Source organism: Amblyraja radiata, chromosome 26 (genome assembly GCF_010909765.2).
Source record: "Amblyraja radiata isolate CabotCenter1 chromosome 26, sAmbRad1.1.pri, whole genome shotgun sequence".
Lineage (NCBI taxonomy): Eukaryota > Metazoa > Chordata > Chondrichthyes > Rajiformes > Rajidae > Amblyraja > Amblyraja radiata.
Window position 1 is genome coordinate 36,533,909 of NC_045981.1, and position 22,737 is coordinate 36,556,645.

Sequence of the window (22,737 nt, forward strand, 5' to 3'; positions counted from 1 at the left end):
TGTCTTGGCTGTGTGCTTAGGGTCGTTGTCTTGTTGGATGGTGAACCGCTGCCCCAGTCAGAGGTCCTGAACGCTCTGGAGCAGGTTTTCATCAAGGATCTCTCTGTACTTTGCTCCATTCATCATTCCCTCAATGCTGACTAGTCTCCCAGTTCCTGCCGCTGAAAAACATACCCACAGCATGATGCTGCCACCACCATGCTTCACCGTAGGTATGGTATTGGCCAGGTGATGAGCAGTGCCTGGTTTCCTCCAGACGTGATGCTTGGTATTCAGGCCAAAGAGTTCAATCTTGGTTTCATCAGACCAGAGAATCTTATTTAGGTGCCTTTTGGCAAACTCCAAGCGGGCTGTCATGTGCCTTTTACTGAGGAGTGGCTTCCGTCTGGCCACTACCATAAAGGATCGATTGGTGGATTGCTGCAGATATAGTTGGCCTTCTAGAAGTTTCTCCCATCTCCATAGAGGAATTCTGGAGCTCTGTCAGAGTGACCATCGGGTTCTTAGTCACCTCGCTGACCAAGGCCCTTCTCCCCCGATGACACAGTTTGGCCGGGCGGCCAGCTCTAAGAAGAGTCCTGGTGGTTCCAAAGTTCTTCCATTTAAGAATGACGGAGGCCATTGTGCTCTTCAGGACCTGCAATGCTGCAGAAATTGTTTTATACCCTTCCCCAGATCTGTGTCTCGACTCAATCCTGTGTTGGAGTTCTACGGACAATTCCTTCGTCTTCATGGCTTGGTTTTTGCTCTGACATGCACTGTCAACTGTGGGACCCTATATAGACAGGTGTGTGCTTTTCCAAATCATGTCCAATCAATTTAATTTACCACTGGTGGACTCCAATGAAGTTGTAGAAACATCTCAAGGATAATCAATGGAAACAGGATGCACCGAAGCTCAATTTTGACTGTCATAGCAAATGGTCTGAATACTTATGTAAATGTGATATTTCAGTTATTTATTTTTAATTACTTTGCAAAAATGTCTAAACACCTGTTCCCCCTTTTTTATTATGAGGTATTGTGTCTAGATTGATGATAAAAAAAAAGAATTTAATCCATTTTAGAATAAGGCTGTAATGTAACAAAATGTGGAAAAAGTGAAGGGTTCTGAATACTTTCTAAATGCACTGTAGCTATTGTATCGCCTCTACAGCTTCCACTGGCGGCTTGTTCCACATATGCACCATCTTCTGTGTGAAGACATTGCCCCTCATGCTTCTTAAATCTTCCCCCTCTTACCTTAAACCTTGTCCTCTAGGTTTAGACTCCACTACCCTGGGAAGAAGCCTGTGACCATTCACCATTATCTCTGCCCGTCATGTCTCAGCCTCCTGTGTCCAGGGAGGTAATGCCCAGCTTCTGCCATCCTTGCCCCACTTCCCCAGCGGATCCAGAGCCTTTTGTAAACGTACACCTGTGCACAGGTACATGGACAGATAAGGTTGAGAGGAATGTAGGCCAATCATGGACAAATGGAAGGATGGTCATCTTGGTTGGCGAGGATGTTGGGCTAAAGAGCAGTTTCCCTGCAATATGATTCTATTGTCTATGAAACCACCCTTCACAAATGTACGAACCTAGTTCATTACATTGTCGTACAGATCATTACTTGCCCACTCGAGGCGTAGTGTGGTCAGTGAGCGCTGTTGCACCAGTGCAGACGGTTCCTGCGCTGTTGCATGGAGACACGGGTTGGTGCCACTGCGCAGGCACAGTGGGGTGTCGCGGGGTACCCACCTGGATTGCCACTTTGCCCTCCATCTTCTCCATCTCCCCCAGAAGGGCGGAGATGAGGGATGACTTGCCACAGCCGACGTGACCAACCACGGCCACCAGAGAGCCTTGCGGGATGATCAGGTTGATCCTGGACCAAACACAGCGCAGTCAGTCCCGCCATCTCAGATCGCAGCCTGCAACTGGGGGGGCCAGGGGCGGGCGAGGAGCAGGAACCGGGGGGCGTGCGAGAGCAAGGGGCAACGAGAGGGGAGAGAGAGAGGTGGGGGTGGCGAGAGGAGGGAGTAGAGGGAGCGACGAGAGTGGGGAGGGGGACAAGAGGAGCGGGCGATGAGAGAAGGGGTCGACAAGATTTTGCACAATAGGCCTTTAATTAATGAATGCATTTCCGACATCACAGAGTGGTGGACGGTTCGACTGTAATCACATATTGTCTTTCAGCTGACTGGTCAGCATGCAACAAAGGCTTTTCCCTGTACCTCGGTACACGTGATGAGAAACTCAACTGAACTGGAGGACTGCGGGCGCCACTCTGCCACCTTAGCCCCTTCTATTTTGCCACCTTGTCCCTCCATTCCCCCACACCCGAGCCTCCTGTCTTCCCAGAGCCACCGGTGGAAGGTGTGGTGAGGGGGCGGGGGAGTGTCGGGGTCCTGGTGGTACGGGCTGGCAGCTCCAAGCTGCGGGTTATATAGCAGCAGAGACGACAGCAGCTCAATCACAAGTTAGTCACTGACTGGAAAATGACCTCAGTCGGTCTGCTGAGGCCAGTCAACTCCCTTTCCAGTTACGGATATCCTGTACTGAGAATCTGCTGGCCTCAACTACCTTCTGTGGCAGAGAATTCCAGAGATTCACCACTCTCTGTGTGAAAAATGTTTTCCTCATCTCGGTCCTAAAAGATTTCCCCCTTATCTTTAAACTGTGACCCCTTGTTCTGGACTTCCCCAACATCGGGAACAATCTTCCTGCATCTAGCCTGTCCAACCCCTTAAGAATTTTGTAAATTTCCATAAGATCCCCCCTCAATCTTCTAAATTCTAGCGAGTACAAACCGAGTCTATCCAGTCTTTCTTCATATGAAAGTCCTGACATCCCAGGAATCAGTCTGGTGAACCTTCTCTGTACTCCCTCTATGGCAAGAATGTCTTTCCTCAGATTAGGAGACCCAAACTGTACGCAATACTCCAGGTGTGGTCTCACCAAGACCCTGTACAACTGCAGTAGAACCTCCCTGCTCCTATACTCAAATCCTTTTGCAATGAATGCTAACATACCATTCGCCTTCTTCACTGCCTGCTGCACCTGCATGCCTACTTTTAATGACTGGTGTACCATGACACCCAGGTCTCGTTGCATCTCCCCCTTTCCTAATCGGCCACCATTCAGATAATAGTCTACTTTCCTGTTTTTGCCACCAAAGTGGATAACCTCACATTTATCCATATTATACTGCATCTGCCATGCATTTTCCCACTCACCCAGCCTATCCAAGTCACCTTGCAGCCTCCTAGCATCCTCCACACAGCTAACACTGCCCCCCAGCTTTGTGTCATCCGCAAACTTGGAGATGTTGCATTCAATTCCCTCATCCAAATCATTAATATATATCGTAAATAGCTGGGGTCCCAGCACTGAGCCTTGCGGTACCCCACTAGTCACTGCCTGCCATTGTGAAAAGGACCCGTTTACTCCTACTTTTTGCTTCCGGTCTGTCAGCCAGTTCTCTATCCACATCAATACTGAACCCCCAATACCGTGTGCTTTAAGTTTGTATACTAATCTCTTATGTGGGTCCTTGTCGAAAGCCTTCTGAAAGTCCAGATATAACACATCCACTGCTTCTCCCTTATCCACTCTACTAGTTACATCCTCGAAAAATTCTATAAGATTCGTCAGACATGATTTACCTTTCATAAATCCATGCTACCGATGTTAGACTAACTGGTCTGTAATTCCCCGTTTTCTCTCTCCCTCCCTTTTTAAAAAGTGGGGTTACATTAGCTACCCTCCAATCCTCAGGAACTACTCCAGAATCTTGAAAAATTATCACTAATGCATCCACTATTTCTGGGGCTACTTCCTTAAGTACTCTGGGATGCAGCCTATCTGGCCCTGGGGATTTATCGGCCTTTAATCCATTCAATTTACCTAACACCACTTCCCGGCTAACCTGGATTTCACTCAGTTCCTCCATCTCATTTGACCCCTGGTCCCCTGCATTCTCCGGCAGATTATTTATGTCTTCCTTAGTGAAGACAGAACCAAAGTAGTTATTCAATTGGTGTGCCATGTCCTTGTTCCCCATGATCAATTCACCTGTTTCTGACTGCAAGGGACCTACATTTGTTTTAACTAATCTTTTTCTCTTCACATATCTATAAAAGCTTTTGCAGTCAGCTTTTATGTTCCCTGCCAGTTTTCTTTCATAATCTATTTTCTCTTTCCTAATTAAGCCCTTTGTCCTCCTCTGCTGGACTCTGAATTTCTCCCAGTCCTCTGGTAGGCTGCTTTTTCTGGCTAATTTGTACGCTTCATATTTTGTTTTGATACTATCCCTGATTTCCCTTGTTATCCACGGATGCACTAACTTCCTGATTTATTTTTTTGCCAAACTGGGATGAACAATTGTTGTAGTTCATCCATGCAGTCTTTAAATGCCTTCCATTGCATATCCACCGTCAACCCTTTAAGAATCAATTGCCAGTCAATCTTGGCCAATTCACGTCTCATACCCTCAAAGTTACCTTTCTTTAAGTTCAGGACCCTTGTTTCTGAATTAACAATGTCACTCTCCATCCTAATGAAGAACTCAACCATATTATGGTCACTCTTGCCCAAGGGGCCATGCACAACAAGACTGCTAACTAACCCTTCCTCATTACTCAATACCCAATCTAGAATAGCCTGCGCTCTCGTTGGTTCCTCTACATGTTGGTTTAGAAAACTATCCCGCATACATTCCAAGAAATCCTCTTCCTCAGCACACTTGCCAATTTGATTCACCCAATCTATATGTCGATTGAAGTCACCCATTATAACTGTTTTACCTTTGTTGCACGCATTTCTAATTTCCTGTTTGATGCCATCGCCAACTCCGCTACTACTGTTAGGTGGCCTGTACACAACTCCCACTAGCATTTTCTGCCCCTTAGTGTTTCGCAGCTCTACCCATATCGATTCCACATCCTCCAAGCTAATGTCCTTCATTTCTATTGCGTTAATCTGCTCTCTAACCAGCAACGCTACCCCACCTCCTTTCTGTCTATCCCTCCTGAATATTGAATATCCCTGGATGTTCAGCTCCCAGCCTTGGTCACCCTGGAGCCATGTCTCCGTGATCCCAACTATATCATAGTCATTAATAGCTATGAAGACGTGAAACTATTCACCGGCCTTCTCCACAGCGATCCTAACGAACCCAGAGAGTCAGGCAAGTTGTCGTGAACTTGCACCAAATGTAGCAACGAGCTTTCCTCCATCGGTTCAGAGGTGGGGCCAGTGCTGGAGCTGTCCACACCTGCCTCTGTACCACACTATACCTGGAGCTGTCCACACCTGCCTCTGTACCACAGTATACCTGGAGCCGTCCACACCTGCCTCTGTACCACAGTATACCTGGAGCTGTCCACACCTGCCTCTGTACCACAGCATACCTGGAGCTGTCCACACCTGCCTCTGTACCACAGCATACCTGGAGCTGTCCACACCTGCCTCTGTACCACACTATACCTGGAGCTGTCCACACCTGCCTCTGTACCACAGCATACCTGGAGCTGTCCACACCTGCCTCTGTACCACAGTATACCTGGAGCTGTCCACACCTGCCTCTGTACCACAGTATACCTGGAGCTGTCCACACCTGCCTCTGTACCACAGTATAACTATTGGCAAACACCTTGCAGTGCAGGAGGCTGATGGGTGACCTCACAGGGGTGTATAAGATCAGGACGGGAATTGATAGAGTGAATGTACAGTCATTTACCCACAGTTGGGAAATCGAGAACCAGAGTACATGGGTTTAAGGTGAGAGGGGAAAGATTTAATAGGAACCTATGGGGCAAATTATTTCACACAGAGGGTGGTGGGTGTATGAAACAAGCTGCCAGAGGAGGTAGTTGCGGCAGGCACTATAAGAAGAATTAAAAGTCATTAAAAGAATGGTGGCCGATTAGGAAAAGGGGAGATGCAACGAGACCTGGGTGTCATGGTACACCAGTCATTGAAAGTAGACATGCAGGTGCAGCAGGCAGTGAAGAAAGCAAATGGTATGTTAGCATTCATAGCAAAAGGATTTGAGTATAGGAGCAGGGAGGTTCTACTGCAGTTGTACAGGGTCTTGGTGAGACCACACCTGGAGTATTGCGTACAGTTTTGGTTTCCTAATCTGAGGAAAGACATTCTTGCCATAGAGGGAGTACAGAGAAGGTTCGAGGGGGGATCTTATAGAAACTTACAAAATTCTTAAGGGGTTGGACAGGCTAGATGCAGGAAGCTTGTTCCCGATGTTGGGGAAGTCCAGAACAAGGGGTCACAGTTTAAGGATAAGGGGGAAATCTTTTAGGACCGAGATGAGGAAAACATTTTTTACACAGAGAGTGGTGAATCTCTGGAATTCTCTGCCACAGAAGGTAGTTGAGGACTTTTCATTGGCTATATTTAAGAGGGAGTTAGATGTGGCCCTTGTGGCCAAAGGGATCAGGGGGTATGGAGAGAAGGCAGGTACAGGATACTGAGTTGGATGATCAGCCATGATCATATTGAATGGCGGTGCAGGCTCGAAGGGCCGAATGGCCTACTCCTGCACCTATTTTCTATGTTTCTATTTGGACAGGTACATGGATAGAACAGGTTGAGGGATACGAGGTAAATTTGGGCAGGTGGGGCATGGACGTGTTGGGCTGAAGGGCCTGTTTCCGTGCTGTGTGATCTAGAACAACGCCTGTTAATAATATTGTTACCATCACTGGGCAGCCCTTCAACGACAACTTGGGGGCATATTACGACCATATGAAACCGGAGTGGGGGTTCCTAATCGAGACCAAGTCCGGATACACAGATTCAACGCGAAACATTGAGAATTCTTCCCAGCCCAGACGCTGCCCGACCCACTAAGCTCAGCAGCTTGTTTTTGCTAGACTCCAGAATAAGTTCAAAAGCGATAGGAGCAGAATTAGGCCATTCGATGCTGGCTCGAAGGGCTGAATGGCCTCCTCCTGCACCTATTTTCTTTGTTTCTATGTTTCTAAGTCTACTCTGCTATTCCATCATGGCTGATCTATCTTTTCCTCTCAACCCCATTCTCCAGCCTTCTCCCCATAACTGCAGACACCAGTACTAATCTAGAATCTATCTCTGCCTTAAAAATATCATGAACCAGCAGTCTCTCGTGTCTCTGTTCTCCCCAAGTGAACCTTGTGATCTGTATTAGCCCTTTGGCACTCCTTGGAGATCTCTGATACACATCTGTGGAATATTTTACGTTCCTGGGAACCATCGTCTCCAAGGACCTTAAATGGGGGGGAACCACCATCGACTCCACAGACCAAAAGGCACAACAGCGGATGTACTTCCTGCGGCAGCTGAGGAAGCACAATCTGTCACAGGCAATGATGGTCCAATTCTTTACGGCCAGCATAGAGTCTGTTCTCACCTTCCCCATCATGGTTCGGTTTGGCTCAGCCACCAAGCACGACACCTGGAGGCTGCAACGAATTGTCCAATCAGCAGGGAAGGTTATTGGCTGCAACCTTCCCTCCATTGATGAACTGTACACTGCAAGGGCCAGGAAGCGAGAGGGCAAGATCATCTCTGACCCCTCTCACCCTGGCCACAAACTCTTTGAATCACTTCCCTCTGGAAGGCGACTCCGGACTGTCAAAGCCGCCACAGCCAGACATAAAAACAGTTTTTTTTTCCCGCGAGTAGTTGCTCTACTCAACAGCCAAAAATCTGTAGCCTCCTTTTGCTCTGGTATTATATTTCATTCACCTGTTTAATCGATAATGTTTTATTCTTATTGTTTTATGTGTCATTCCTAACTGTCACTGTATGTCATGTTGTCACTTGCGGGCGGAGCACCAAGGCAAATTCCTTGTATGTAAATACTTGGCCAATAAACTTATTCATACCGTGGGAAATATAATTAACTCTTACCTCTCCAGAACAACTGGGTCCATTTTCCCCCAACTGAAAGTCCCATTGAGCACGGTGATCGCATGCCCTGCAAAAACACGACGGCTTCAATGGTGAAGTGCCCAAGTGAGAGACGGGAGACGGGGGCCACAGGGAGGGGCGAGGGGGCGGCAGGGTTGCTGGTGATGGGGAGGAGAGTGTCGGCACAGAGTGTGTGTCTGAGGTGGTCCCTGTAGTCCCCAGCGATCGTGGACTGGCCTTAGCTCCATTGCCCCACCTGATCCCTACAGGTTTAAGCACGAGCGAAGCACTTCAGTGAGAGGGCAGAACGGGATGTGATGGACAGAGAAACAGGGGGAGAGGTAAAGAGAGATTGAAGAGAAAAGGGAGGGAGAGTTTGATTCGGTGGGAAATAGGGGAACATAAAACAGCATAAGAGAGGCGCTGGCAGAGGCCGCTCACCCCTGCAAGATTCAGAACCAGTCTAGTTGCTTCTCACAATGGGACGTCAAAGATGGCCCAGAATTACCTGTCGCAGTCTTCTGCCTTTCAACACTTGTAGAGTCCAGCTCATCATGGCTTAGGAAGTTCTGTAACCGTGTCAGTGAAACCGTGGCCTGAGGGGAAGAACGAGAGTGAGAGAGAGAGCCAGGACTGGACAGGGTCATGAGCAGGCTGCACAGGGCTGTGTGGTCTGTGGCTGAGGCTGCTGTATACAATGCTCAGCACCCATTGCACTGATATCAACAGAGCAAATCATCAGGGTGTATGAATGCTTCCAGCTCCTGTACGATGTTACTTGTCCCCATTAGACATCCCACCTCTGGGTCCATGCTCAGCTCATTGGGTCAACATCAAGCCCATCAATTCTGCCCTCTAACTGCTTGCTCTGGAATTCTCTGCCACAGAAGGCAGTGGAGGCCAATTCACTGGATGTTTTCAAAAGAGAGTTACCGTAGATATAGCTCTTAGGGCTAACGGAATCAAGGGATATGGGGAGAAAGCAGGAACGGGGTACTGATTTTGGATGATCAACCATGATCATATTGAATGGTGGTGCTGGCTCAAAGGGCTGAATGGCCTACTCCTGCACCTACTTTCTATGTTTCCATGTCTCCAGCCCAGATCGAGTGAGAGGAAGTAGCGCAGCAGACATCACCTTGTCGATAGTCAGGTGTTGTTTCCCTCCACCCCCTGGCTTGGTGCTTGCCTCACCCACCCCACTCAGTACGATGCAGCTTCCAGCCTTGCTCCTGAGCCTGCAGCATCAACACTGTACTTGCAGACAAGTGTAAATGTAGCCCAGTCCATCACACAGACCACACTCATCACCATTGTAGATGTAGCCCAGTCCATCACACAGACCACACTCCCCACCATTGTAGATGTAGCCCAGTCCATCACACAGACCACACTCCCCACCATTGTAGATGTAGCCCAGTCCATCACACAGACCACACTCCCCACCATTGTAGATGTAGCCCAGTCCATCACACAGACCACACTCCCCACCATTGTAGATGTAGCCCAGTCCATCACACAGACCACACTCCCCACCATTGTAGATGTAGCCCAGTCCATCACACAGACCACACTCCCCACCATTGTAGATGTAGCCCAGTCCATCACACAGACCACACTCCCCACCATTGTAGATGTAGCCCAGTCCATCACACAGACCACACTCCCCACCATTGACTCCATCTACACTTCACACTGCCTCGGGAAAGCAGCTGACATCATCAGAGACATGTCCCTGTCCCACCCCGGTCATTCCTCCTCCTTCCCGCTCCCGTCCGGCAGAAGGTACAGAAGCTTGAAAGCGCGCACCACCAGACTCAGGAACAGCTTCTTCCCCTCTGTTATCAGGCTTCTGAACGGTCCTTCCATAAGCTGGGTACTGTCCGATTCACCTCTACCCCATTGCGGACATTGGACTTTGTCTGTGGAACTGATGCGCTACAATGCTGAGAACTATATTCTGCACTCTGTATCTTCCCCTTTGCTCTACCTGTTGGACTGGAGTTTGGCTGGATTGTATTTATGGATGGTATCATCTGATCAGATTAGATAGCGTGCAGAACAAAGCTATTCACTGTACCTCAGTACGTGTGACAATAATAAATCTGAACCTTGTTGCTGAGACTGCAGGCGCTGGCACTGTGCTTGAAGGCAAGTGTGGCCTGGAGCAGCTGGGCCCCATGAACAGGGGTACCCAGTCACAGGGACTCTGCTGGGGAGAAGCTGTCCTGTGGGCACGACAGGTGGGCACACACATTGTGCAGGGTGATGCAGCCACATCAGGTGAGGACTGACCTGAACAACACTGCTGATGACCTGAGGCAGCATGTTGAGCGGAAACCGCAGGATATTGAAGAGCGAGAGGGAGACAAAGGCTCTCTGCGCATCCAACACATTATTCTCATCCACGTGCACGTACACCGCAAAGGTTGTCATGGCAACCTGGAAAAGAATAATAGACACTGATTAATAATGTTCTAAAGTCAGTACTGTACTGACAATTGTGAGAACCCAGCCACAACCCCTGGACACATAATGCCCCATCAACACGCTGCTGATGCTTCAAGTAAGCGCTCAGGCCGGGATTATTGACTCATCTTCTCCATGACCAAGACATTTTTGGATTCAAGTTGCTAACTTACATGGATCCTGTGACTTCATCTTCTGAGTTAGTGATATTATCAAACCTTGATAACATCTACCACCCACCCTCATCAATCTCTTTGTCACTTCCTCAAGAAGCTACTAGATGCAGGAGATGATATACGGCGGTGGTCAGGAGTGGATAATAAAAGACCTTTGTGCTCAGAGGATTGTACACGTTTGGAACTTGCCACCAGCAACTGATGGTGCTCAGACACAGAGGGTGCTCATGCACAGAGGGTGCTCAGACACAGAGGGCCCATACAGAGGGTGCTCAGACACAGAGGGCCCATACAGAGGGTGCTCAGACACAGAGGGCCCATACAGAGGGTGCTCACACACAGAGGGCCCATACAGAGGGTGCTCAGACACAGAGGGTGCTCATACACAGAGGGTGCTCATACACAGAGGGTGCTCAGACACAGAGGGTGCTCAGACACAGAGGGTGCTCACACACAGAGGGCCCATACAGAGGGTGCTCAGACACATAGGGTGCTCAGACACAGAGGGTGCTCAGACACAGGGGGTGCTCAGACACAGAGGGCCCATACAGAGGGTGCTCAGACACAGAGGGTGCTCAGACACATAGGGTGCTCAGACACAGAGGGTGCTCACACACAGAGGGTGCTCAGACAGAGGGTGCTCACACACAGAGGGTGCTCACACACATAGGGTGCTCAGACACAGAGGGTGCTCAGACACATAGGGTGCTCAGACACAGAGGGTGCTCAGACACAGAGGGCCCATACAGAGGTGGACAGGCTTTAGACCACTAAAGGAACCAAGGGACACAGCCATCAGGAACGCTGGTGGACAAGGCAGAGGATCCTCTGTAGATTATCCTTTATGGATTAGACCAGAGGTCAAGTGGTCTCTTCCTGCTTGGGTCTTCCTCCGCAGTTAACAAAGATGCTTTAACCAGGTTGGAAGTGTGCAGTTACTCACGATAAAGGGGGCCGTGGTCCAGGTGAAGGTGGAAAGGGCATTGAGACAGGCTGCCTTTTTCAGGATGTTCAGCTCCTGTGAGCGAATGGCCAGGACCTTCTGCGCGAAAGACTCCTCCCAGGCATACAGTTTCAGCACCTTGATACCATTCAAGATCTCGTTCATCATCTTGATCCGCGAGTCTTTGTACTTCATCTGTTCAACCTACAGAGCAAGAGGGCACACACTCACATCACACAGTGTCCAGGGACATTATGCACCGATACCCCGTCACAGCCAGCCAGGCATGGGGCCACAACCGCCATTGTTCCCTCTCTTCCAGTACCAGTCACGTTCAGCATCTTGATTCAACATGACCGCCTGCTCCCCCCCCAAACAACATCAGCAGGAATACCCAACCTTTCAAACCCCCCTGTACCTTGCTGTAACATTTTAGAGAATGTTATAAGAGGCATAGATAGGGTAGACAGTCAGAACCTTTTCTCCAGGACAGTAATATCAAATACTAGAAGACATAGCTTTAAGGTGAAAGCATCGAGATGTGTGGGACATTTTGTTTAAATGCAGGGTAGTGGGTGGCGAGAAGGTGTTGCCAGGGGTGGTGATGGAGGAAGATAAGATTGTGGCATTTAAGAGACTTTTGGATAGAAACATGGATATGCAGGGAATGGAGGGATATGGATCACCTGCAGGCAGATAAGAGTTGGTCTTGGAAACATGGTTGGCACGGATACTGGGAGCCCAATGGCCTGTTCCTCTGCTGTGCTGTTCTATATCCTGTTTCCAGAAAAGGCAGAGGACCTCTTAAACCTATGGTGCTATGATTACTGAGTGTTTTGGTCAGATACTTCAGCAGACCAAGATTTGACCACTGATCTGGGACTGGAAACACACACACTCCTGGGACAGGTCGTGTTGCTTCTGTCTGAAATGAGAACCATTTCTGCAACACTCTGGTAGGTTCCCGGTCACTTCTCCAGAGTCCAGGTACTTCCCATTACAATTATATTTCCACAGAAAAGTTGAATTCTCAAATTGCACGGACAATTTAAAGCATGTTTTTGAGGGATGTAACGTCACTATCAGACACTGTTTCACCAGGTATTATCCGATTGGATTGGATAGCGTGGAAAACAAAGCTTTTCACTGTACCTCACGGTACAAGTAACAAGAATAAACCTAACTGAGGAGGAGCTGATCCTGGAGCAACTATACATGGGCCAGTAATGGAGGGGGTTAGAGGATGTAATGGTCAGGGGAAAGAAGTGAACGAAAGAGCAAACTCAATGGAAGAGTGAAAGGAGAATGAGAGAGTGAAGGAAAGACAATAGTCTGAGCAGGAAATGGGCAGGTGAGAGGGTGGGAATGGGATGAGGAAGGAGATGGAATTGGGAGGAGTTAAGGGAACAAGGAAGAATCTTTCTCGCAACGTACCTGAAAGCTCCTGCTCTTCATGGCTATCATGGCATTGAAAGGAATGAGGAGAATCATCACGGCAACACCAGCCAGCACCGAAGGACCGAGATACTGGAAGAGCAACGAGAGACACATTAGTGCCTGTACCTGGCCACCACTAAGCACTGCTGCACGTTGTCCGTCTCGAGGCTACGACGTTTCACACGGTGAAGGCATACCTGCCACAGGAAGTAGAGAGCCAGGCAGATCTGGAGAGGGGCAGACCACAGCATGTTGAGGAAGCCAGTCAGGTCCATGAATCTCTGGGCATCCACAGACATTAGGTTGACTATCTCCCCAACAGTGGACGATCGCTTTGCAGAGTTTGTGATGATCAAAGACTGAAAAATTAAACAAGAAAAAATAAACATCAGATGAGCATTCTTCATTTATAGATCCCTCCCTTCTCCCCAGGATACCAGCCCCACGGGCACCCTGCATCCTTCCCCTCAGTGTGTCTGCACCACACGTGGAGCCCCTCAGGGTGCCTGCACCCTCAGCCTCAGGGTTCACGACATCCAAAGCACGGGTTTTGAAGAAGGGTCTCGACCCGAAACGTCACCCATATCTTCTCTCTAGCAATGCTGCCTGACCCAGAGTTACTCCAGCTTTGTGTCTATCTTCGGTTGAAACATCATTTGTAGTTCCTTTCTCCACACAGGTTCATCTCCCAGCGTGTAGGTTTATTACTGTACGTGTACCATGTAGCGAAACGCTGTGTTCTGCAGTCCAGTTAGATCACATAATACTATACATTAATATAACCAAGCCAAACTCCAGTCCAATAGGCGGAGCAAAGGGGAAGGTACAGAGTGCAGAATATAGTTCTCAGCATTGTAGCGCATCAGTTCCACAGACAAAGTCCAATGTCCGCAATGGGGTAGAGGTGAATCGGACAGTACCCTAGCTTATGAAAGGACCATTCACAAGGGCCGAATGGCCTACTCCTGCACCATTCAGAAGGCTCGAAGGGCCGAATGGCCTACTCCTGCACCTATTTTTCTATGTTTTTCTAAGCCTGATAACACAGGGGAAGAAGCTGTTTGAGTCCAGTGGTGCCGCTTTCAAGCTTCTGTATCTTCTGCCTGAAGGGAGCAGCCAATAAAAAAATAAATAAAAAGAGTAACCCAGCCAAGAGTCGTGACATGACACGAGCGGGAGTGAGGAGCACGAGACGAGTGCGTGTCTGACACCACCGTGTACACGTGTCAGGGGTTATAGGGAGAAGGCAGGAGAATGGGGTTAGGAGGGAGAGATAGATGACCCATGATTGAATGGCAGAGTGGACTTGATGGGCTGAATGGCCTAGTTGTGCTCCCATCACGTACTGTATGACCTGATGATCTTCCACCTCGAGTTCATGTCCTGGAGTTTCTGGACAATCCCCAGCTTCAGACAGTGCCACAAGCACTACTTTAAATGTACAAATGAGGTTCTTCAAATGTAATCACTAGAACTCATGAGTAGAGTGGCTTATGACGAGTGTTTGTATAGTTGGTACAACGTGTAGAATTTGACAAGAATGGAAAGCTTATCTGATGCTTGATGTAGGCAAGCCTTTGTCTGCCTTCAATAATGTGCAGCAGTTCCTAGAAAGTCAATAGTTCAAGTGAGTTTATTGTCACGTGTCCCTGTATAGGACAATGAAATTCTTGCTTTGCTTCAGCACACAGAACATAGTAGGCATTTACTACAAAACAGATCAGTGTGTCCATATACCATAATCAAAATATATACATACATGAATAAATAAACTGATGAAGTGCAAATAACAGATAATGGGTTATTAATAATCAGAGTTTTGGCCGAGCCAGGCTGTGGGGAAGTTGCTATTCCTGAACCTGGTCGTTGCAGTCTTCAGGCTCCTGTACCTTCTGCCTGAAGGTAGCTGAGAGATGAGTGTGTGGCCAGGATGGTGTGGGTCCTTGATGATGCTGCCAGCCTTTTTGAGGCAGCGACTGCGATAAATCCCCTCGATGGAAGGAAGGTCAGAGCCGATGATGGACTGGGCACTGTTTACTACTTTTTGTAGTCTTTTCCTCTCCTGGGCGCTCAAATTGCCGAACCAAGCCACAATGCAATCGGTCAGCATGCTCTCTACAGTGCACCTGTAGAAGTTAGAGAGAGTCCTCCTTGACAAACCGAATCTCCATAATCTTCTCAGGAAGTAGAGGTGCTGATGAGCTTTCTTGATAATTGCATTAGTGTTCTCGGACCAGGAAAGATCTTCAGAGATGTGCACGCCCAGGAATTTGAAGCTCTTGACCCTTTCAACCAACCTGATATAAATGGGGCAGTGGGTCCCCCTCCTACTCCTTCCAAAGTCCACAATCAGTTCCTTGGTTTTGCTGGTGTTGATGGCCAGGTTATTGCGCTGGCACCATATGGACAGTTGCTCGATCTCTCTTCTATACTCTGACTCATCCCCATCAGGGGAGGGGTGGGGGTTGAAACAGGGCTTTCTGTCTCTCCCTTCGGGGGAATGCGACTTTCTTGTCGTATCCCCCTTCTCTGCCTCCGTCTGCGCTGAGGCCTAATGGTGGAGCTGGTGACCTCGAGGCTCCGGAGGCAGAGCCTGTCAGGACTCACCCTGGGCTCGCTCCCGTGAGGGCGGCCCGGCTCGGGGCTGGAACGGCGCTCCTGTGAAGGGCTGAGACGCTCCCGTGAGTGCGGCCCGGCTCGAGGGTAACGGCGCTCCCGTGAGTACGGCCCGGCTCGAGTGTAACGGCGCTCCCGAGAGGGCGGCCCAGCTCGAGGGTAACGGCGCTCCCGTGAGTGCGGCCCGGCTCGAGTGTAACGGCGCTCCCGTGAGGGCGGCCCGGCTCGACGGTAACGGCGCTCCCGTGAGGGCGGCCCGGCTCGAGGGTAACGGCGCTCCCGTGAGTACGGCCCGGCTCGAGTGTAACGGCGCTCCCGTGAGTACGGCCCGGCTCGAGTGTAACGGCGCTCCCGTGAGGGCGGCCCAGCTCGAGGGTAACGGCGCTCCTGTGAGGGCGGCCTGGCTGGAGGGTAACAGCGCTCCCGTGACGGCGGCCCAGCTCGAGGGTAATGGCGTTCCCGTGAGGGCGGCCCAGCTCGAGGGTAACAGCGCTCCCGTGAAGGGCTGAGACGCTCCCGTGAGGACGGCCTGGCTCTAGGGTAATGGTGCTCCCGTGAGGGTGGCCTGGCTCGAGGGTGGAACGGCGCTCACGTGAGGGCGACCCGGCTCGGGGCTGGAACGGTGCTCCGGTGGCTGAGACGGCGTTCTGGCGGCAGCAGCCTGAGTCCGGGGTTCGGCCGCGGGCCAGTGGACGACATCGTCAACAGCTGCGTCCGCTGGACTGGAGGGCGGCAGCTTCGACCACCCCGGGCCGCGGAGTTTGAACCGGCGGTGGGCCGCGGGACTGATTTACCATCGGCCGGTGGGGTATCGCCTCAGCGCAGAGGGAGAAGAGGAGGGAAGAGACTGCAGCCCTAAGATTTTTGCCTCCATCACAGTGAGGAGGTGCTTGGTGGACTCACTGTGGTGGATGTTAATTTGTGTTTACTGTCTGTTCTGTTGTTTATTATTGTATGTATGGCTGCAGGTAACGACATTTTGTTCAGACCGTAAGGTCTGAATGACAAATAAAGGATCTAATTCTAATTCTAATCAGTGATATGTCCCACAACAGTGGTGTCATCAGCGAACTTGATGATGGAGTTCGTACTGTGACTGGCTACAAAATGAGTATAGAGTGAGTACAGCAGGGAGCTGAGCACGCAGCCTTGAGGTGCTCCCGTGCTGATTGTTATCGAGTCTGACACATTTCCACCAATACGAACAGACTGTGGTCTGTGAATGAGGAAGTTGAGGATCCAATTGCAGTGGGATGCGCAGAGACCCAGTTCTGCGAGTTTTGTAACCAGCTTGGAGGGGATGATTGTGTTAAATGCCGAACTGTAATCGATGAATAACAGCCTGACATGAGTTTTTGTTGTCCAAGTGGTCCAGAGCGGAGTGGAGGGCCAGCATCCACCGTTGATCTGTTGTGGCGGTAAGCGAACTGCAGTGGGTCCAGGTTTTTGTCGAGGTAGGAGTTGATTTGTGCCATGATCAACCTCTCAAAGCACTTCATCACCACCGGCGTTAGTGCCACTGGTCGATAGTCATTGAGGCACGTCACCTTACTCTTCTTGGGCACCGGTATAATTGATGCCCTTTTAAAATACAGTAACTGTGTAGAATATTGCCAGTGTTTTAACACTTGGAGCAAGTTAGTGTGACTGGAGATGGAGACGATAGGTAAGGTATGGCAGAGCAGGCAGTGTGTAGACAGACGGGAGATGTGACCATCCAGCTCCGTCCCTGTGCTGTCAACCAGCCACCCTCACACGTGGATCACTCACCTTGCGGTAAATGGCTCCAATGATGGCTGTGCGCAGGCGCATGCCCGTCACAAAGCAATAGTGGAAGTGCTGATGGAGAAGGAGGGTCTGCAGAGCTGCTGAGAGGAACATCAGGATGGAGATCATGTAGCCCCACCATAACCTGGAATTCGAGTCTTTAATGAACGATATCAACATGCTGGTGGGAGAGGGTGAGAGAGAACGTTGTCAGTGACAAACCTGGAGCAACGGCTAGAGCGTGGCACGGGGCATATCACCCTCCCCCCCCCACCCAATGTACGAGGCACATCACCCTCCCCCCCCACCCAATGTACGAGGCGCATCACCTTCCCCCCCCCACCCAATGTACGAGGCACATCACCCTCCCCCCCCACCCAATGTACGAGGCACATCACCTTCCCCCCCCACCCAATGTACGAGGCATATCACCTTCCCCCCCCACCCAATGTACGAGGCACATCACCCTCCCCCCCCACCCAATGTATGAGGCACATCACCCTCCCCCCCCCACCCAATGTACGAGGCACATCACCCTCCCCCACCACCCAATGCTTCTCAACACAAGGAATCTGAAGGTACACAGAAAAGCTGGAGAAACTCAGCGGGTGCAGCAGCATCTATGGAACGAAGGAAATAGGCAACACTTCTTCAGAAGAAGGGTTTCGGCCCGAAACATTGCATATTTCCTTCGCTCCATAGATGCTGCTACACCCGCTGAGTTTCTCCAGCTTTTTTGTGTACCTTCGATTTTCCAGCATCTGCAGTTCCTTCTTAAACAAGGAATCTGAAGGCAGCTTGGCACAGTAGAGCAGCTAGTTGAGCTGTGGCATCACATTCCACTGTCCCTAGCTTAGATAGGGCATCTGGGTCAGCATGGATGAGTTGGGGCAAAGGGCCTGCGTGACTATGCCCCGACCTCCCCGGGGGGGCGGGGGACAACTGTGAACGTCAGGGCAGAAACGTACTTGAGAAGCTGTGGATTGACAAAGGATAACAAGTCTTGGCACAGCTTCAGCGCTGATCCCATGAGGAAGTAAGGAGCAAAGGTCTTGCAGAGAGCTACGAGGAAGGACGGCTTCTTCTGCGGCACCTGTTTGGGGAAGAGGACCTCTGCTTCGTGGTTCTCACAGTTCACGTTGTTTATCATTGGAGAGCACTGGTTGATGAACACCTCCTGTTTCCTGACAAAGGAAGAGACACACAACAGCAATTTATTACAACAGCAAGCAGACCAAGCTGTCGACTGGCCCCAAGCTGTAACCCTCTCCCAGGTATCTGTGACTCTATACATAAGCCTCCCTAAACCTCACCATTACAGATTGTAGCCTGGAACTCATTCCCATGTATCTGTCATTCAATACGATCCTCCTCAACCCAGCGACTAGATCCTAGCCTGTAATGCACACCATCTATTAATGATTCTGTACTCTGACTCCAAGCCTGTAACTCTCTCCTGGTTACCTGTGATACGATGTACAAACATCTTCATTACATTCTAGCCTGTTACTTACCGCTGGGTGCCTGTAATATTACAGGTTAACTTAGTTACAAGTATAACTGTTTTACAAGGCTGTTGCCAGGACTTGATGTCCTGAGCTATAGGGAGACGTTGGGCAACCTAGGTCTTTATTCCTTGGATCGCAAGAAGCTGAGGGGCGATCTTATCGAGGTGTATAAAATCACGAGGGGAATATTTAGGGTGAAAGGACCCAGTCATTTTCCCCCAGAGTAGGGGAATCAAGAACTAGAGGACATACGTTTAAGCTAAGAAGGGAAAGATTTAATAGGGACCTACGGTGCAATGTCTTCACTCAGAGAATGGTGGATATATGGAACGAGCTGTCTGACTTAGATGGGGCATCTTGGGCAGCATGAACGTGTTGGGCCGAAGGGCCTGTTTCAAGACCCTATAACTCCCGACAGCCTTTGGCTAGATTCCAGCCTCTGGTCCTACGTACAAACGGCCTAATCTCTTTTAGATTCCTGCCCCTCACACTCCCCACTATCTCTCATTTCAATGTAAACCTCCCGTTACCGAGGGGCCGCGACAGTCACCGTTACGAGGGGCCGCGACAGTCACCGTTACCGAGGGGCCGCGACGGTCACCGTTACCGAGGGGCTGAGACAGTCACCGTTACCGAGGGGCCGCGACGGTCACCGTTACAGAGGGGCCGCGACAGTCACCGTTATGAGGGGCTGAGATAGTCACCGTTACAGAGGGGCCGCGAGTCACCGTTATCGAGGGGCCGCGACAGTCACCGTTATGAGGGGCTGAGACAGTCACCGTTACAGAGGGGCCGCGACAGTCACCGTTACCGGGTTGCTGAGACAGTCACCGTTACAGAGGGGCCGCGACAGTCACCGTTACCTCTGTGCTTTCATCTTCTCTTTCTCCCATTCTTTCAACAGCTTTGGCACAATGATATCAGACCTGTCGTCGTTGTTCAGTGCCCACAGATCCTTCTCAACCAGCGGCCGTTTGTAGCCCTGGATTGCCATTCTGTGGAGACAATTGTATTTATAGTCAGTCATGCAGCAGAGAAACAGGCCCGTCAGCCCCACTCATCCATATAGACCAAGATACCCCACCTATCCTCGTCCCATCTGCCAGCGTTTGACTCCAAGCCTTCCCTGTCCATGTAACTGCCCTGTATCTTTGAAATGTTGCTATGGTACCTGCCTCAACTACCCCCTCTGGCAGCTCATTCCATACACCCACCACCCTCTGTGTGAAATGGTTACACCTCAGATTCCAATTAAATCTTTCCCCTCCCACCTTACACCTATGTCCTCTGGGTCTTTGTTCGCCCACCCTGGATAAATGACTGTGCATTCAGATACTCCCAACCAGGTATTGGCATCGACACGTTGATCTATTGCTCAGAATCAGAGCCGCAGATACAGCAGAGAAGGAAGCCACTGGACTCATCGAGTTTCTGGTCTCCCAACACCATCTTCACAGCCTGGTCATTTTTTCCCAACACTGTGTGTTGAAAGCCACATTGGAGCTGGCCTGCACCACAAACAAAGGGCCCATTCCAGACTCCACACCACACACACTGCACAAAGAGGCTTTCCTCAGCTCACTCTTAATTCCCTTCACCTTTGCCTCTGAGATGGCGGCATGTGTCCATGCAGCAGCTCAACACTCCCCCACTCGGGGCTCCTTGTTAGTTATTTTATTGTTAGTTTATTTGTTTTTAAACGCCCTTTTTGCCGTTTCCATTGCCGTTATTATTTATCTGTTATGTTGGAGCTCCGCTCGGGCAGTGTGTCTGATATTTTGTTGTATGTATTTACAAGTGTTATTATTTACTTGACACCTTGGGGCCTCGATTCTCCTCAGATGGGAACATCTCACACTGTCATCTCATCATTTTATATACTTCATTGATCCTCTCAACCTTCTCTAAAGAACAGTCTCAATCTCTCTAATCTGTCCTTTCAACTCTTGCCCCTCATCCCCAGAAACATTCTCATAAAATCTTTTCCGTGCCCTCTCTAACATCTCCACATCTTTTGCAAGATGAGGTGATGAGAACAGAATACGTGGCAGCAGTTGTGACAAGGTCATCGTTTGATAAAGGCTCTATTCAGCTTCTCTACTTCTCTATGTTATGCCTGTATTGATAAAGATGCGAACTGGGTATAATATCCATTTATTGCTTTCTCAACCTGCTTTGGCATTCTCAAAGAGTGAGCAGCCAGATCCCTGGGTCCCTCTGCCCCTTTTACACCATCAGCTCGCCTAGGCTCTCCGGTCACGGTGGGGCCCTAGGCTAGCCACTGTGTTTAAGAAACATTTCAACTGCCACTTCCTGAATGCTGATCATTTCTCCAGTTTTGAACATCAACTAATTATAGTTGGTCTAGTCTGTCCACTTTTAATTCTTCTTGTGTATCGCCCACCAAAAATGCATAAGGACTTTACCACACAATTCGCTGATCTTATCGCTAGCTTGTTGCCCAAATTTGACCGGGTCCTGATTCTTGGTGATTTTAACATTCATGTCTGCTGTCCCACTAAGTCTCTTGTGAGTGAATTTATGAACCTGGTTGAGTCCTTCAATCTGACTCTACTTACCACTGGACCCACGCACAAGCTTGGCCATACACTCCACCTGGTGCTATCGTCTGGTCTCCCAATTTGTAATACAGAAATTATTGATGCCAGTCTGTCTGATCATAGTGCAATTATATTCGATGCATCTCTGCCTTTCTCTCCCTCAAAATCCCATCTCCCTGCTCGCTACTCCCGCTACATAAACTCTTCGGCTGTCAGTAAGTTCTCTGAGGCTCTCATAGCCGTCCCCGATAACTGCACCATCGAGGCGTCTCCCCTCCATCTCAGCACTGTTGACCTCATCTCTTTATTCAACAACACTTCCTCTTCCATCCTGGATTCTGTTGCTCCTGTTAAAATGAAAAGGCCTGAGCCAAAAGGCTGGTCCTGGTTTAATGACACCACCAGAGCCCTAAGAAGGGAGTGCAGAAAATCAGAACGGAAGTATAAATCTGATAAGCTTCAAATTTCCTTTCAACTTCTGAGAAACAATCTTCTCAAATACCAGGAAGCAGTAAAGTCTGCGAGAACACAATATTTTTCCGACCTTATCTCCAAAAACGCCCATAACTCCATGGTCCTTTTTAATACCATTACCTCTGTCATATGTCCTGCCCCAGTACTAGCTTAGTGCAAAGAATTTACTACATTTTTCACCAGCAAAGTTAAGAACATCAGAACTAATATTTCCCCTCCCATTCGTGACCTAGCTGTGTTATTGGTCTGAACTTCAAAATTAGACTGTTTCCAACCCGTTACTCTACCCTCCCTTGTAAAGTTGGTCCCCACTATGAAACCTGTAACATATAAACATAGAAATAGGTGCAGGAGTAGGCTATTTGGCCCTTCGAGCCAGCACCGCCATTCAATATGATCATGGCTGATCATCCAACTCAGTATCCTGTACCTGCCTTCTCTCCATACCCCCTGATCTCTTTAGCCACAAGTGCCACATCTAACTCCCTCTTAAATATAGCCAGTGAACTGGCCTCAACTACCTTCTGTGGCAGAGAATTCCACAGATTCACCACTCTGCGTGAAAAATGTTTTTCTCATCTCAGTCCTAAAAGACTTCCCCCTTATCCTTAAACTGTGACCCCTTGTTCTGGATTTCCCCAACATCGGGAACAATCTTCCTGCATCTAGCATGTCCAACCCCTTAAGAATTTTGTAAGTTTCTATAAGATACCCCCTCAATATTCTAAATTTTAGCGAGTACAAGCCGAGTCTATCCAGTCTTTCTTCATATGAAAGTCCTGACATCCCAGGAATCAGTCTGGTGAACCTTCTCTGTACTCCCTCCATGGCAAGAATGTCTTTCCTCAGAATAGGAGACCAAAACTGTACGCAATACTTCAGGTGTGGTCTCA

General features: G+C 49.4%; 1 protein-coding gene across 1 annotated transcript in view; it reads right to left on the reverse strand.

The window, feature by feature from the left end:
• Positions 1–22,737, reverse strand: part of abcc3 (ATP binding cassette subfamily C member 3) — a 123,313-nt gene that overhangs the window by 33,263 nt on the left and 67,313 nt on the right. The window contains exons 7-16 of the mRNA XM_033044717.1: positions 19,673–19,804; positions 18,270–18,485; positions 17,305–17,482; positions 13,116–13,277; positions 12,916–13,008; positions 11,482–11,685; positions 10,189–10,335; positions 8,402–8,489; positions 7,894–7,960; positions 1,741–1,867 (exon numbers count right to left, since the gene is read on the reverse strand). Coding sequence (XP_032900608.1) covers positions 1,741–1,867; positions 7,894–7,960; positions 8,402–8,489; positions 10,189–10,335; positions 11,482–11,685; positions 12,916–13,008; positions 13,116–13,277; positions 17,305–17,482; positions 18,270–18,485; positions 19,673–19,804 — 1,414 coding nt within the window. The remainder of the gene's footprint in view (positions 1–1,740; positions 1,868–7,893; positions 7,961–8,401; positions 8,490–10,188; positions 10,336–11,481; positions 11,686–12,915; positions 13,009–13,115; positions 13,278–17,304; positions 17,483–18,269; positions 18,486–19,672; positions 19,805–22,737) is intronic.